At 36.0% G+C, this 15470-nt stretch overlaps 1 protein-coding gene and 1 long non-coding RNA gene across 7 annotated transcripts in view; one reads left to right on the top strand and one right to left on the bottom strand.

Annotated features, from left to right (window-relative positions):
- Positions 1–15470, bottom strand: part of LOC5576559 (serine/threonine-protein kinase MARK2) — a 154005-nt gene that overhangs the window by 3769 nt on the left and 134766 nt on the right. For 3 of the 6 annotated variants that reach the window (XM_021850178.1, XM_021850189.1, XM_021850186.1), the window contains one exon: positions 8511–9170. The exons of 2 other annotated variants lie outside the window; for them this stretch is intronic. In XM_021850178.1, coding sequence (XP_021705870.1) covers positions 9022–9170 — 149 coding nt within the window. In that variant the 3' untranslated portion in view covers positions 8511–9021. Of the gene's footprint in view, positions 1–8510; positions 9171–15470 lie in introns of those variants that run through there. One more of the 6 variants, XR_002501358.1, reaches the window with a different exon arrangement.
- On the top strand, positions 9177–11869 carry LOC110677985. The gene is made up of 2 exons (XR_002501362.1): positions 9177–10922; positions 10977–11869. It is a non-coding gene; the product is annotated as an uncharacterized LOC110677985 (long non-coding RNA).

Genomic DNA, 15470 nt, shown 5'->3' with positions numbered 1-15470 from the left:
AATTTGTATACTATTTTGACTTGAGTCTGTATGAATAAGTTTTCGAGAGTTCATTGTACAGCAATAGTATTGTCTTATTGCTATAGAATAATTATAGCAGTTAGGTTGCTCAGCGCATGCTGACTTCCGTTCGGTCTCTTTCCTAACCGACCGTCGACCAGTGCAGACGCACAAGAAGAAACCGTTAGAATAAAAAAAATTAAACAATTAGTAGTTATCCAATTATAGTCTCGCGTGTGTTTTTATTTCTTCCTCCCAACATTTCAGACTTGAGAATATTTGAATAAGTTTTCGAGAATTGGTCTCTCGCTGGTGGTGACCAATCGATTAAATTTTTGGCTTGATAGGCTGTTTAGTTCTCTAGATTTGTGCTTTTGAAAATTTGAAGTTTGGCTTCGATGCATCTTCACCTTAAAATTACTAAAACTTTGCACTAGGGGAAAAGCACCAATTTTCGAACCAGGACTAGTTTTCGACCCATTCGATTTTGGCCTACTTTGTATGAAAATTCGAAAATTGGCACAGAATTCTTGTAGGTCGAAAATTAGTGCGTTTCCAACGCACAGTAACATATTGGAGATCGTACTGTGCTGTGCATTTTTCTCTGCTCTCATGCTATGGACCTATGCACGGGTTCACTATGGACCTATGCACGAGTTCACTATTTGACGTTTTGGCGGTGCTGTGTTATTTATGTGACCATGGAAACCCGTGAATTCGACACCGCTCAAATGTCAAATTAGTGAACTCGTGCATTGGTCCATTATCAGGGATAGTTAAAATAGTTTAATACCGTCGTTGGGGGTGACAATGGGTCAAAAAGGCATATGTACGATTTGTTTATTGAATAACTATCGCAATTTCGCTCCAATAAACTTCAAATTTGATGTGTATGTACTTTGATGGTACATTAACAACTGTTCAAAAAATTATTGAAAAATATTTATTCACAGCGGCACTACAAGTGAATGAAAAATGACCCAATCTCACCCATTGGGGGTGACATTGGGTCACTTATTTTTGAGAATATGATTGCAAAACCATTCACAGCTGGAAAATATTGATGAAATACGATGCAAACAAGACGAAAAGATATCTAAGATATTTCACAAGTATGATAAACCCACTTAAAAGAACGATTATACCAGAAAATTGAAAAGCTATGAGAAAATATATGAGACCCAACATTTATCGTCAAGTTTACACAAATTTTCTTGTTTGTTTCCCTCAAATTATCTTCAAAGTCTCATCCCCATTGCCATTAAACCTTTCCAGTTTTCCCAGAGGTGTACTGATTATTTTGAACCCTCGCAAATAGTTATATTTCGGTGCGACATTCGTCGATCAATATATTTCAGGCAGATTTTGACTTCATAGTACCGTTATTTAAGCGATCCAACTCATTCGTACTTTCATGAGATGTTTCTGTAATATGAAAACACTAATAAATAATTACATTTATTAAAAAAAAAACAATTGATAAAATTTTACGATGTTGCTGCGCACGAAACACAGTTGCTGGTTTGAGAAGTTGTCAAAATTCGTTGCATTGTTATTCGATGCACGGAATCCTCAAGCGGACTTGTTTGATGTTTCAGAGATGCTGTATTTATAAAGAATAAACACATCTTAATGAGGAATGAGAACACCCGACACCGTAAAATGTTAAAAAAAGTGGTCTTGCAATTTAATTAACTATCGTTCTTGCTTGACCTGATATTTTCAATGTTTTAGACACCGTACCGAAAAAAATATTTTTTTGTGGAAAAATCAATTAGATTCCGGAAAATACTTGTGAAGTGTAATGAAAAGTCTTTCAACCTTCTATAGATAGAGGTTAAAGTAAATGCGTTATACTTTGCACAGGAGAAATTTAATGCTGTAAATTTTATCTAGTTTCAACTTGTATGTTGAATATAGTATTGATATAGTAAACAAAAATTACTAATTCTAAAAATGTATATTGTGATAAATTATGTGTAATAATATGTGTGTGGTACTGAATGAACATTGTCATAGATCTTGTCTTCCAACCCTGTTATGATGGTTGACAATCAAAAGCCTGTTGAAAGAACTCCGAGAATGTAACATCGGATCGGACATCAAACGATCTAGTAGGCATGGCACAACTTCGACGCCTCACTCCTATAGTAATGTCAGAATGGAATGCAAGGTTCTTCGTGGTGCTCCCGCTTGCCAACAACGATTCTGAGCTTCACATTTGGCGATCCTGCCAGGAGTTTTAAATAAATTTTCGTTTTTTCCTGGAGAGCCTGGATTCGATAGCAAGCGGGAGTGTCCACTAGGAAATGTGTTTGTGTCGAGTGCTTCTTAAACCGCGTGTGAAAATATGTATTCAGAGTGATTGTGGAGTGAAGTTTGAATCTGATAAAAAGGCATCTGTAAGTAATAGAGATGGGCAAAAAGAGTCGGAGCCGTTCAAAAGATTCGGATCACTCAAGAACGAGAGTGATCCGTGGCTCTTTTTTGACGAGAGTCGGTTCATTTTATCAGTACGGATCAGACAAAAAGTGACCCGGAAAATGGAAGAATCGATTCTTTTCCTCTACTCTGCTTTGTTCGTTTCTCGGCTTTATTATAACGCTTGACACGTGCCTTCCTTTGCGCGCCATGGATCACATGCAAAAACCGTATGATGGAGCTCAGCACCCTAACAACTAATTTGACCATCTCACTTGCATGAGGCAGATGAGAGAAAAAGTACGCACGAGAAAGGCGAAGCACATTTTGCTTCTTCCTTTTGGTACGGGTAGGGGAAACCGATCTTGTGTATCATGAGTTTGAGAGCGAAAGTACCTTTCATATACGACGCATGTCGCGCAACAGAAGTGAACCGCTCTTTTTTTCCGTTCGCTCGGCTCAGTTCGCTCTTCCTTTGCGAGCCGCTGAGCCACTGAACCGTTCAAATGATCCGGTTCACTATAATGAGTGATTCGGATCGGATCCGTTCACTAAAATGAGCCGTTTTGCCCATTTCTAGTAAGTAAACAGCAATGTGGTATTTTCTATGAATAATAGAAAACTGATTGAAGAGGAAATATGACATTAATATGCATTAGCTGCTTCACTACTCGCTGAAGCAGCAATGTTTCTCTCTGTTCTTGTTGTTGCTCTCATTGAACACCAGCATCACCTCAACTATTTGAGTTGCGCGATGCAGGCTTTGAAGTGAATATTTTGTTTTGCATTTGAATTCCAACAGATTGCTTCGATGGAAATATTTGAATGTAATAGAAAGTGTTTCATCTATTTTATCCGATTCAAAGATTATGATCATTTCGAGCTGATTCATCTAAGTTATGAAGTGCGCATTTTGCTTTTATCAGGGACCTATTTTCTGTATAGGTTGAACGGAAAAAAGAATAACGTTAGGAACTGAACTTTTTTTTTGCATAAGTCAATTGAACATATCCGTACAAAACGTGTATAAAAAAATATCGTATAATTAAGTATAATTTGTAAAATAATGTGATTTTGCAAAAGAGAAGTGAAGTGTTAAAGTTATTAGTGGTTTTCATGAATATTAATCAATTTGTATAACTTATCAATTAGTAATTTCAATCGAAAAAAAACTCCCATAACATTTATCAACTGTGCAAATTTCTATATAAATAATAATAAAACTTCGCAAACTTGGTTGTATGTGATCATTTCATCGTTTCTTCTGTGATGATACACACATTTCTATATCTTATCTCTCCTGCTTTCAAATAAAAACAAAAATAATTTCAATAAAATAAAATAGAGTGAAAAATGAATGTAAGTGTGTGCAAATATTCCTAACCATGGGCGATTTTGAATTGGTGTTTTTCGTTCCAATTAATCGATTTTTTGATGTTGAAACAACATGAAATCCTAATACAAGGGATTTGATCTTATTTTGAGTCGTTGTTCTTGTAAATTTGCTTACGAGTGAAGAAATCGAATCGATTTGAATAAAATCGATACAAAGGACGAATCGAATTTTAATCGATTCAGTATTATCGATGTTTTGGTCAAATTTGACCTATAATGCACATGATTGTTTTCTTTCCTATTTGCTTCAGTACATTGTGTATCTCGTAATGTTTAACGAACAAGTTAAGTGTGAAGCATACTGAATCGGTGAAATTTGTGAATTTTGTGTCGATAACCGGTGAGATCCAAACTATTCAAATCTACTTAATTCATTATTATTTCTAAATAAATGCCATGTTAAAAAAAATAACATGTTTGAAAAAAAAAATCCTTAACGCGACTGGTGGTTGCTATTAAAAAATGCCCTTAACACAATTGGTGTATGCAATGCAAAAAAAAATGTCCTTAACGTGACTGGTGGTTGCAATTAAAAAAATATAATTGCCGCGATTGGTGGTGGCATTTGGTTTGGTATTTGGTTGTCTTTAACGCGACAGATGGTTGCAATGAATATGTTATTAACTCGACTGGTGGTCGTATATTTGTTCTATGCAATGGTAGTGTACACTTGCTACCGCGACTGGTGGTCGCATACTTGTTCATAGTAACTGCTATTGATGTTGTTAACTCGACTGGTGGTCGTATACTTGTTCCTAGCAAGTATTATTGATGTTGTAAGCTCGACTGGTGGTCGTATATTTGTTCTATGCAATGGTGGTGTACACTTGCTACCGCGACTGGTGGTCGCATACTTGTTCATAGTAACTGCTATTGATGTTGTTAACTCGACTGGTGGTCGTATACTTGTTCCTAGCAAGTATTATTGATGTTGTAAGCTCGACTGGTGGTCGTATATTTGTTCTATGCAATGGTGGTGTACACTTGCTACCGCGACTGGTGGTCGCATACTTGTTCATAGTAACTACTATTGATGTTGTTAACTCGACTGGTGGTCGTATACTTGTTCCTAGCAAGTATTATTGTTGTTGTAAGCTCGACTAGTGGTCGTATACTTGTTTCTATCAAGTATTATTTATGTTGTAAGCTCGACTGGTGGTCGTATATTTGTTCTATGCAATGGTGGTGTACACTTGCTACCGCGACTGGTGGTCGCATACTTGTTCATAGTAATTGCTATTGATGTTGTTAACTCGACTGGTGGTCGTATACTTGTTCCTATCAAGTATTATTGATGTTGTAAGCTCGACTGGTGGTCGTATATTTGTTCTATGCAATGGTGGTGTACACTTGCTACCGCGACTGGTGGTCGCATACTTGTTCATAGTAACTGCTATTGATGTTGTTAACTCGACTGGTGGTCGTATATTTACTCTTAGTGCTCTAAGGTGGTGTACACTTGCTATCGCGACTAGTTCACAAATTGGTTCCTAATAAAAGTGATGTTCACATGCATGCGCGACTGTATCTATAGAATAAGATATGTAAGCCCAATGATGGCTAGTAACTTAGTAGATATGTTATATCAAAACAAGTAACAACAGTCAAACAAGTCTTTGAGTGAGTATTTCCGTGAAAGTACGGTGGATTGAATGTACAACAAGATAAAAGTCAAACACTGATGCTAGTCTGTTGAACGCATGTATGTCAGTTTATTAATAGCAATATTTTGTCCAAAATTCATCTTAGATATGTCATTTCATATAATTAGCTTGCCGTTTCTAATGTATGGAACGACATTCAACCGATCAATAATTTCAACGCCGTTCTGATTGCGTGGGTATGCTACAGCGGAAAAATGTTTCAAAGTCGCATGTACAAGTGAACAGTTGAAATATGAAACAGTATACATCGGTGAAGTTCTTAGCGATGTGAAATATACATCCTGAATTCATGAAAGCTTTCGTGATGACGGAAACGATGTGAAAACTCATCACTTCAAACTTTTTTTTTTCCAGAGAAGAGGGAGGATGTGTGGTACTGAATGAACATTGTCATAGATCTTGTCTTCCAACCCTGTTATGATGGTTGACAATCAAAAGCCTGTTGAAAGAACTCCGAGAATGTAACATCGGATCGGACATCAAACGATCTAGTAGGCATGGCACAACTTCGACGCCTCACTCCTATAGTAATGTCAGAATGGAATGCAAGGTTCTTCGTGGTGCTCCCGCTTGCCAACAACGATTCTGAGCTTCACAATATGTTCCCCAACATATGAATAATTATTTCTAGCGATATCAGCATTATTAGCTGATATATTACATAAATCATAATTTTCCGTTTTGACCCAATCTCACCCCCTAGACCCATTGTCACCCCCATCGACGGTAGCTGTTTTAAATGAGAACGTTGAGTTCAAGCAAATCTATAAATAGGGGTGCTAGAGAAAAGTTGACGCAGGAAACAGGTCGGCTTGCTCTGACCGGGCGTTCTCAGGAACACACATCGATTGCGAAGGACACCCCCCCCAGTTGTTCTTGCTTTGCTCAAATCAAACTGACCGACCGAGAGAAGATGCCGTCCGAATCAAGGTGTTCGGAATATGAGACAAAATGAGTACAGTGTTTGGCATTTGAATCAATATGTTGTTCAATACTTTTATGTAAAAACAATACTGAACAAGTTTGAATAAACATTTTTATCGGCACACCCAACAGCTAACGGTTAGGTTTTGCGAAGAAACTAAAATTTTCACAAATATCTGCTGATTTATGCCTTTCAGATGCATTTGAAGTCACTGCTGACCTTAAGTGTTCGGAATATAAGTCAAAACGGTACTTACTAAACGAATGCAAAAATGGTCAGTTGACATAGGCTCTCAGCTATTAACTGTAGAAATGCTTTTAAAACAGCTACTTTGTCCCTGTTGGGTCGTAACGCGCGCAAGCAGGACAACATATTTGGTCCATAGCAGTTTGGAGATGTCTTTTGATAAAGTGTTTTTAGAAAGCGAGGGAGTCGAGAATGTCCATGGTTGGTGTAACTTAATTTGTGCTCATCATCAATGAAAGAGAATAACAATTGTATACAAATTTACTGACAATTGAAGATTTGGTTTTCCGGGTAACAGTGCATTCCAGTACAGTCAACTTTCGTTCGTTGCCCACTTAGTGAAAGACTTTCACTAATCGGGCTGAGTTTCGAGCTGTCAAATAACATAGAAGAAAAGAAAAACAGAGCTACCAACCTGGGTGCTGCGGTCTGACTCAATTTGCTTGTCAAGCGGGAGCCTGAATGTCGGAGCCAAACATTCCAGATTGTGGTTATGTTACTTGTGAGAGAGTAATGTGATCTCGTGAGAAAGTATTGTAATCTCAGAGATAAAAAATATATCTATTTTTGTTATTTTCTTTATATTGCAACAAATTGTTAAATAGTCTAAATAATATTTAAGACTTACTTCAACAACAGTGTACCTAATATACACACAAGAAAAAATACTTGACACTTCATGCGCAACATTTTGTCGGTTGAGTATTTCTTCTCCTTTTGGCTTTTGGCCACCCATATAATCTTCAAAATCAAAGCGTTCGAGATTCTGACGCCATCGGTGTTTCCGAAATTGATTAATCAGAATCGTCGTTTTCGATGTTATTCGGTTTGAAGCTAGGAATCGAGTTGCTACGGCCGGAATAATAAAACCATCGACAAGATCCTTTCAATTGCTGCTCCGGCAACTTTTGAATGAACTCAGCGTTCTAATCCAAAGGCACAATCACATAAAAATGAATTAGATCCACGGACTTCTAGCAGACCCACTATTAGCCGATTTCACAATGAGAAAGTCATTCGAGCTAGGACGCATTCAAGCTCTCCAGAGAGAGATCAGAGAGCGAAATTTGATAAACAGAGAACTCAAAGTGACGTTTGAGGGACTAATACGACAAGCTCAGTTCTTCACAAGAAGCATGTTTCAAGATTTGCTTGAAAATAAAAAGGGATTCAATTCGCAGCACCCAGCTACCAACATTGATAAAGTGCGTCTTATGTCAGATAATGACGTTTGCCTTCGTTTTAGGTGGGCTATAGCCCAACTAACGGGAGCCCAATTAAAACGTAGCCCACTTAAAGATAGTGTAACGAACGAAATTCGACTGTAAATGGGTTTTCCGGGTAATTGTACATTCCGGTAAGTGGTCTTCCGGTTAGTTGCATTCCGGGTAATGTTATAAAATCGAAAACAGCTTGTGTAAATCTGAATTCAACGACACGAAGAAGACGAAACAACTGATTTGATGAAGAGTGTCATAGAGTGCTAGTGTCCGGTATTCGACTGAAGACAATCGTATCTACCGTAGAAAGAAAAGCCAAAACGAAGCAAGTGTGATTTGTGGAAGTTTCAAGCAACGGTAAATGACACGTGCACAAGGCTGTGCTAGTGCTTGTCATATGCTGTCCATAAAAAATCGCTGATCACTAGGTAGAAAATGGTAGAAACAGCTCTTTGATGAGGCTATTTCTTTCATATTAAAATATCTTGAAAAATCTAAAATTATTTTTTTCAATAGTATACTTACTCTTTATACTAACCTGAATATTTCCGCCAAGTCTCATATTAACGTCTTCAATACCAGCTTCAAACGTAGTAAATCAAACAGGATTAGATGGGTAATAACACAAAAGAACAACAGTAACGAGGCATTACGTCGATGTATTTTAGCTTTCATTTCTTTATTAAACTAGTTACATCATCTTTTAAGCAAGTCGAATTTTGGTTCATAAAATGACTGGTTTAGTTGGGGTTCAATTGAAAAATGTAACAAAATAGTCGATTGTTATTCCACTTATTTAATATAGTTAAATATAAATTCTAGTGCACATGTTAGACAAGTTTATCGCCGAATAAAAGCATTACGTTAAACAGAAAACAAACAATTTGTTCAAACTATAGTAGTATTGGTTTCAAACAGTGAATTGCATCCTATGAATGCTGTATTGTCATTGAGTGATGAAATATATGAGTGTATAGAAGAATCTGTGTATATGTGAGAAGATGAAATTCTTTGTTTTGGTTTTGTAATTGAGTTTGCATTTAGCTATTATCAAGCCACGACCTCTAATCGTTTGAGAAAGAGGGAGGGTTGTACACACTGTCTGTCTGGCGGGAAGAGTAGGAGGACTTAACCGTTCACCATGTTCGATTTATGTGTTCTCTGATGGTGTGGTACTAGTAGTAGTAGTTGTGGTAGTATTGGTAATAGAAGTATTTGCACTTGGCGTGGAAGTAGCTCCCGGTTGCAAATTACCCCTACTGGTATTTGGTGCATGCGATAACGTTACGCGGAACCCCACTGCAATCACATAGAGAAAAGAAGATAAACAAACAAGCAACAGTCAGCTTTTGTTCTTTTATTCCTTCTGTATTTGATTTTTCTTTTGTTTTATTATTCAACAGTACAACTTAAAGAAAATGATTATGAAGGCTAAAAAATGGGAAAGGAATAAACCGAAAGGAGTACATCTGAAGGGAAAAAAATGACAAAAACGTTTCAAAAAATGCCGATGGTGGGAATGAAACTTAGCATTAAATTTAAAACGAAACAACAGAATACAGAAATGCATTCGAAACCAATTAGTGCTGAGCTGTTCAGATGTTGATCGACACATTTGCAATGGAGTTTCCGCAGTTTTCGTATTTGATGTATTTAATGTTCACTTTTACCGACTCATTCAAAACAAAAGTTTACAACATAACATTTCTGTATTCTAAATAAAACATGCTAAACAATGTAATGTATCACGTGGAATGGAAATTGATGTGTTTATTGTTTTTTAAGTGAGTGTGATAATGTGTGTATAAGTGTTTTTGATTCCTTAAATTATGTATGCGTAAATCTCGTTGGAGACATGAAGGTGTATTTTGATTTATACTAGATTTAATACGATTGGTTAATTTAAGCATTTTGGATTGTGCGTATTTGAATTTATATGCCTATTTTACTGATATCTGAGATGCATGAATTGTACGTTTTTCGAAAAAAAAAGTTTTAAATCCGTTGAAAAAGTTTTTCATAACCAGTGCTGTTAAATTTCATAAAAATCACGTGACTTTGTCAATTAAATACTGCTGTTAGGGTATCTATAAATATGGCTAAATGTGTTAAGAAAATAGGGTCGTAAATCACTGATAAGAAAGTTATTTAGTGTCTTCAATTAAAGTTAAACAACACGATTGAGCCTCAAATAAATGAACTAGAAAAAAAAAGTTAAACAACTGTTTCTTTTTAAACCAGCAAAGGTATAATCTATCTTCGCACACGAATACAAAGCTTGAAGCATCGTTTTCTAAGCTGAACATAATCAAAACACGTAAATTTCGACTTTTATGAAAAGCGACACGCTTGTTTTTGCTTTCTTCGATATTTTTGTCGTTATATACGTTATTTAAAAGTGACCCACAAAAAACAATTAGAAATAACGTATGGAAAACAAAATATTGGGACTGAAAAACACAAAATTCGATGATGAAAAATAGAAACCGGGCACTTCACAATTGTTTGTAACCCCAGTAACACATATGGTATAATTGAGTATTATCAACTGATGTATGACCTAAACTAGTCATATATAAGTTGATAATACTCAATCATAACATGTGTGTTGCTTTCCCAATGGAAACTGCGAACGTATGGTTGCTTTTAGGTACTATTTTGTATTTTTCTTAGAAATATTTCTCCTATTGCAGTGCTTATTTTCATTGGCGTAGGAACAGAGGGGGGCAGGGGGGCCTGGCCAGAATCATCCAGCCCCCCCCCCCCCCCAGATTTTTTACCGGTAATAAAAAAATATAAAAAAACAACCAATTAACACGTAGCAAAATCTTCTGATTCAATGTAACTCTGAAAAGATTTTTGACAATAACAAGTGTTGCGCAAAATAGCGCATCTCAAATTTGAACAAGAATTGCAATATTCAATCTAACAGCTAGCAATGTTAAGAAATCTGTCCAGTATAAATAACTATCAGAAGCCAAACTGCATTGCTAAGATGGAGGTGCGTGCAACTAGGAATCAATTGTTTTCCTACCAATAGTCACCGAATTTGTAAGTAGTTTTAAGTATCTTTGATTAATTATTTCAATAAATATTATTTGATAGCTTTGTAGCTGATCACAGACAAACATGCTTGTCTTTTGTTCTGCTGAAAGAGTCGATGTCTTCAAGCACATTCCGCAATCGCAACAATGAGAATACAATATGCAAACCCCTGTTCACTTGTCAATGTGACGTTGTACTAGATGCATGTTGTACTAGATTCTCTATGTTTGTCTGTGATGCCTATACGTGCTGTAAAATAGAGTAAGTCATAAAATTGTACGAACGAGAACAAAATGCAGCACGGGCGTGTTAGAAATATACTCTAATACGGGAAAACACCGAAATTGTGAGTACCCATTTAGCTTTCAGTATAACAAATTTATACCTATTCTAATGAATAAATGTTAGCTTTTTACCATGTGACAGATAAATAAATTTCTGGTTTATTTGTCCTGCTGTAAGATCGGTGCCCATCGCTCTTGTTCTCAACAACAAGAGTAATGGTTATTGACAAATATCTCTTCAGTAATTACGTTTTTTATGTTGTACAACTGAAGTGAGGAAACCTCTATTGTTTCACATATCATCAGCGTGGCGGCTTCGTGTGACAACCGATAGCTTAACCGTTGCTGTCGATCGAATGGTTCATGTTGAAAATAACCGTTGCAAAAAATACCCTGGTACAATAAAAAGGGTCAATATCCTGGAAATTCGATTCCCAAAATTCGTTCTAAATCCAAATAATACTGTTTCAGCATAAAGCAGCAAGCTCCCTGCATTCTGATTTATTATGTTTTTGGAGGATAACCTGCTCGAGGTGTCCAGTAATGAGAATTTACTAAAGAAATCCATATATTAACTTCAACTCGTATAATGTCCGAAAACAATTATTGAAAAAAAAAACAGACAGAATTGCTAAAGGAATTTCTAAGACAATAAATAGCGAAATTTTTTGTCGATAAGGCATAACTTTCAAGGAATTTTGGCATATCAATGTTTTCTTTAGATGAATTGCAGAAATTTAAGCTGCTGCGAAAGAAAGTATTTAAATGATGTTTAAGCTGCAATTATTCAAAAGATGTCCTACAAAGCTCTTTCATAACTTTTTTTGTATGTGTTTCTCTAGAATACTAAAGTGATTCGTAGAGGAAATTGAGAAACTATCCCTAAATATATTGAGATATTCCTGGAGTAGGTTTTGAACCAAAAAATAAAGAGTGGATACATTTTTAATGTTTTTTTATGAAAAAAATCCTGAGATAACTATTCGGAAAAAATAGATTTATTTCTAGACCCTGAAATAATGTTTGATGGAACTTCTGGAGAAATTTTTAAGAAGTTCAAGAATAAAGTGCAAAATCTTAGTACATTTGACGAAAAATTATTTAAAAAAATTCCAAAAAGTATCGTTTGTGAGGTTTAAAGAAAGAGAGATCTATGGTGATATTTTGGGAAGAATCTTAGGAAAACAATAATAAAATTCTCTATAAAAGCCCTTAAAAAATTTCGTAGGGCTCAGGTGAACCCAAATTTTTGCACGATGACTTGAATGAGTGTTCCATTGATTTTGACTAGCTTTCAGATTTTTTCGCAAAAATTTCGTGAGTGCTCTTCAAAGAATATAAGATTACGGTTCTAATGACATCTACTTTTAAAATTTTAGTCGACCCAATGCTGAGGAAATTAGCTATGTTTTTTGAAAAATGTCTCAACTTTAAATATAAATTTTGTATACAAAATTCTAAAAATGTGTGGAGTGTACGTAGAGGATCTCTAGGAGAAATTATTAAAAGAATTTCCAATGCATTCTCTTGCGGAATTCTTCAAGTGATTTTTTCAGCAAATTGATAGAGAAATTTTCTGATGATCAGAAAGTCTGGGAATGATTTTTCGTAGGAAACCCAAAATACCCAAACTGGTAAAGGAGTTTTTAAAGAAAACACTGAAAAGTAAAAAAAAAGTTCATGAAGAAATTCTGAGGAATCTCTTCACAGCACATAGTTGAATACCTGCAAAAATCCGGGGATGGTTCACAAAGGACATTTCTTGTGATTTTTGCGCTAGAATTCTGGAAGGATTTTTTACTGAATCACACACTTAAATTTACAAATATCATTGAAGTGCCGCGAAATGAGACAAAATAACTAATAAATAAAATCAATACAATTCTGGTAAAATTACGGGGGCCCTAGGGGCCCCCTCCAGAAAAAAATCTACGCCAATGCTCATTTTCAGTCTTTTCTTAAAATTTGTTTAAAATTTAAATGCTGATTTTTTATTTTATGTGTTTCCTTTTTTGCGTTATTTTAGGTCGAAAATATTTTCGTAAGTTCTACATCGGGATACACCCCAACCTCTTTTTACGACCGTTATCGGGGGGTCGTAAAAAATCAGGGTTATAATTATGTTTTTGAAAAATGCAACGTCTAGATGCGGAAATACTGATTCGAGATATTTGGCAAAGTTGAAGCATGGCTTGAGAACTTTCCAAAATGGCCGTTCAAGTTTTCATATTTTGGTAATCGATGGCAACACTGCTCGATTGTTATCAAAAGAGCCAATTTTATGGTGGTGTGATATGCAAATACCAAAAAAAATAATTAAAGATTACGATACCGAATGTTCACCAAAGTTGAAAGAAGTGTTGCGTGCCATACAGTTGGCCGAATCACAAATGTTCATGTGGCTGGCAACACTGTTTAGGAAGAATAAAGTAAAGATCAAAACCATCAAACTTGAGAGGAACAGAAAAATAGAATGCTTAGCAACATAGCAATACTCTTCAACTGTAATCCAGTTTTTCATGAAGGGTTCAAATTTTTTTTCGTAGCTGGCAACACTGCTTAAGTGGAATTGCGCCACCAGGCAGTACAAGTGTGCATGCAACTATTGTATTGCGGATGTCTCAAGATCCTGGCCACTTAGAAAGATGGCGTCTTCGGCAAAGTTGTTCAGTAGCTAAAGGACTATCATTATTCTAGCCAAGAGATTCGAGATTTTGCCACCAGGCGGTGATAGTGAGCATGAAACATTTGTTTTGCAGATATCTTAGGATCCTAGCCACTTAGAAAGATGGTGACTTCGGCAAAGTTGTTCAGTAGCTCAAGCGCTATCATTATAAAAGTAATGAGATTCGAAATTTTGCCACCAGGCGGCGCTAGTGAGCATAGAGTGGTTAAGATCCTAAGATAACCGCAAAACAAAAGTTCTATGCTCACTAGCGCCACCTGGTGGCAAAATTTTGAATCTTATAGCTTTTATAATGATAGTCCTTGAGCTACTGAACAACTTTGCCGAAGACGCCATCTTTCTAAGTGGCCAGAATCCTGAGATATCCGCAAAACAAAAGTTTCATGCTCACTACCGCCGCCTGGTGGCAAAATTCCGCAATTAAATGACCACCATATGTTAGCTGAACAATTTTGCTGAACATCATGATCCTCTGTTTTGAATACTTTTTAAGATAATGATCATTAATAAAAACGGTCGTTAATCTGAATTTCGGTCGTAAAAAAGTACAATGCTTTGTAGTGGATGCTACTATGGACATAGTCAAATTTACTGCACTGCTTAGTGATTTTTACCAGATTATGGTAAACTCAACAGATTTTTGTAGTCGGTTGAAAATCGTTGGTGCAGTTCTTAATTCTACCATGGATTTGGTAGATTATACAACAAAATTTGTTTGCGTGTACCTTTTATGATCCATCATATCAGCTTACTATTTCACTGATTTTATTGGGCATGACAATATTTGTTCGGATTGGTGACATCGATGTTGCAGTGGAGTTACTCAACACAGCTTAAAGCTAAAATATATTTAATGCATTAGTAGATAATCCAACAAAGAGTTTTATTTTGCTTACATGGTCTTCTACCGTACGACTTTAACTTCTATATTCACCCCTATTCTTGTTTACGTTCAAATTGTCTTCGATCGAAAACCTTTTTGCATTCCCGTTTACACCAGCAAAATCAAATGGGCCATGGATTCGAACGAATAGGATTCGATCGAAAGTTGAATCCGCCGTAAACAAGAATAAGGGTGATTGTCTTTAATGGCGTGTCGTAATTTAGCCCTGAATACTACAATTATAAATTTTAAGTAGAATTTATCATAGTTGACAAAAATGTGTAGTTTTACCTTGCCTTAACCTATTTAATCCAACATTTGGTCGATATGGAAGATAATCAATAGTGGTAAATGCCTATAACCTCTCTTAATCTACGAATGCGGATCAATGACTTTTTTTGCAATTTCTCATCGTAATAGGCTGTTTTTCATCACGCCAATCTGGTCTTCTACGGAATCGCAAAAAATGTTGTACGTAACTCGTTGCAGAACTCGATTTTTACAGCACTCGTCGTAATTATCCTACTGGGCAAGCCTCGTAGGATAAATTTACGACTCGTGCTGTAAAAATCATCATTCTGCAACTTGTTCCGTAAACTACTATTACGACACTGCACAATTTAGTGCAGGAAGGAAAGCCATTTAATGACCGGGTGGTGTGATAATAAAACAGCCTATTACGATGAGGAATTGCAAAACAA

The sequence above is a fragment of the Aedes aegypti genome, chromosome 1 (assembly GCF_002204515.2).
Source record: "Aedes aegypti strain LVP_AGWG chromosome 1, AaegL5.0 Primary Assembly, whole genome shotgun sequence".
NCBI lineage: Eukaryota > Metazoa > Arthropoda > Insecta > Diptera > Culicidae > Aedes > Aedes aegypti.
The sequence above is the reverse complement of the archived record's forward strand: the minus strand, read 5'-3'. Positions and strand labels throughout refer to the sequence as shown.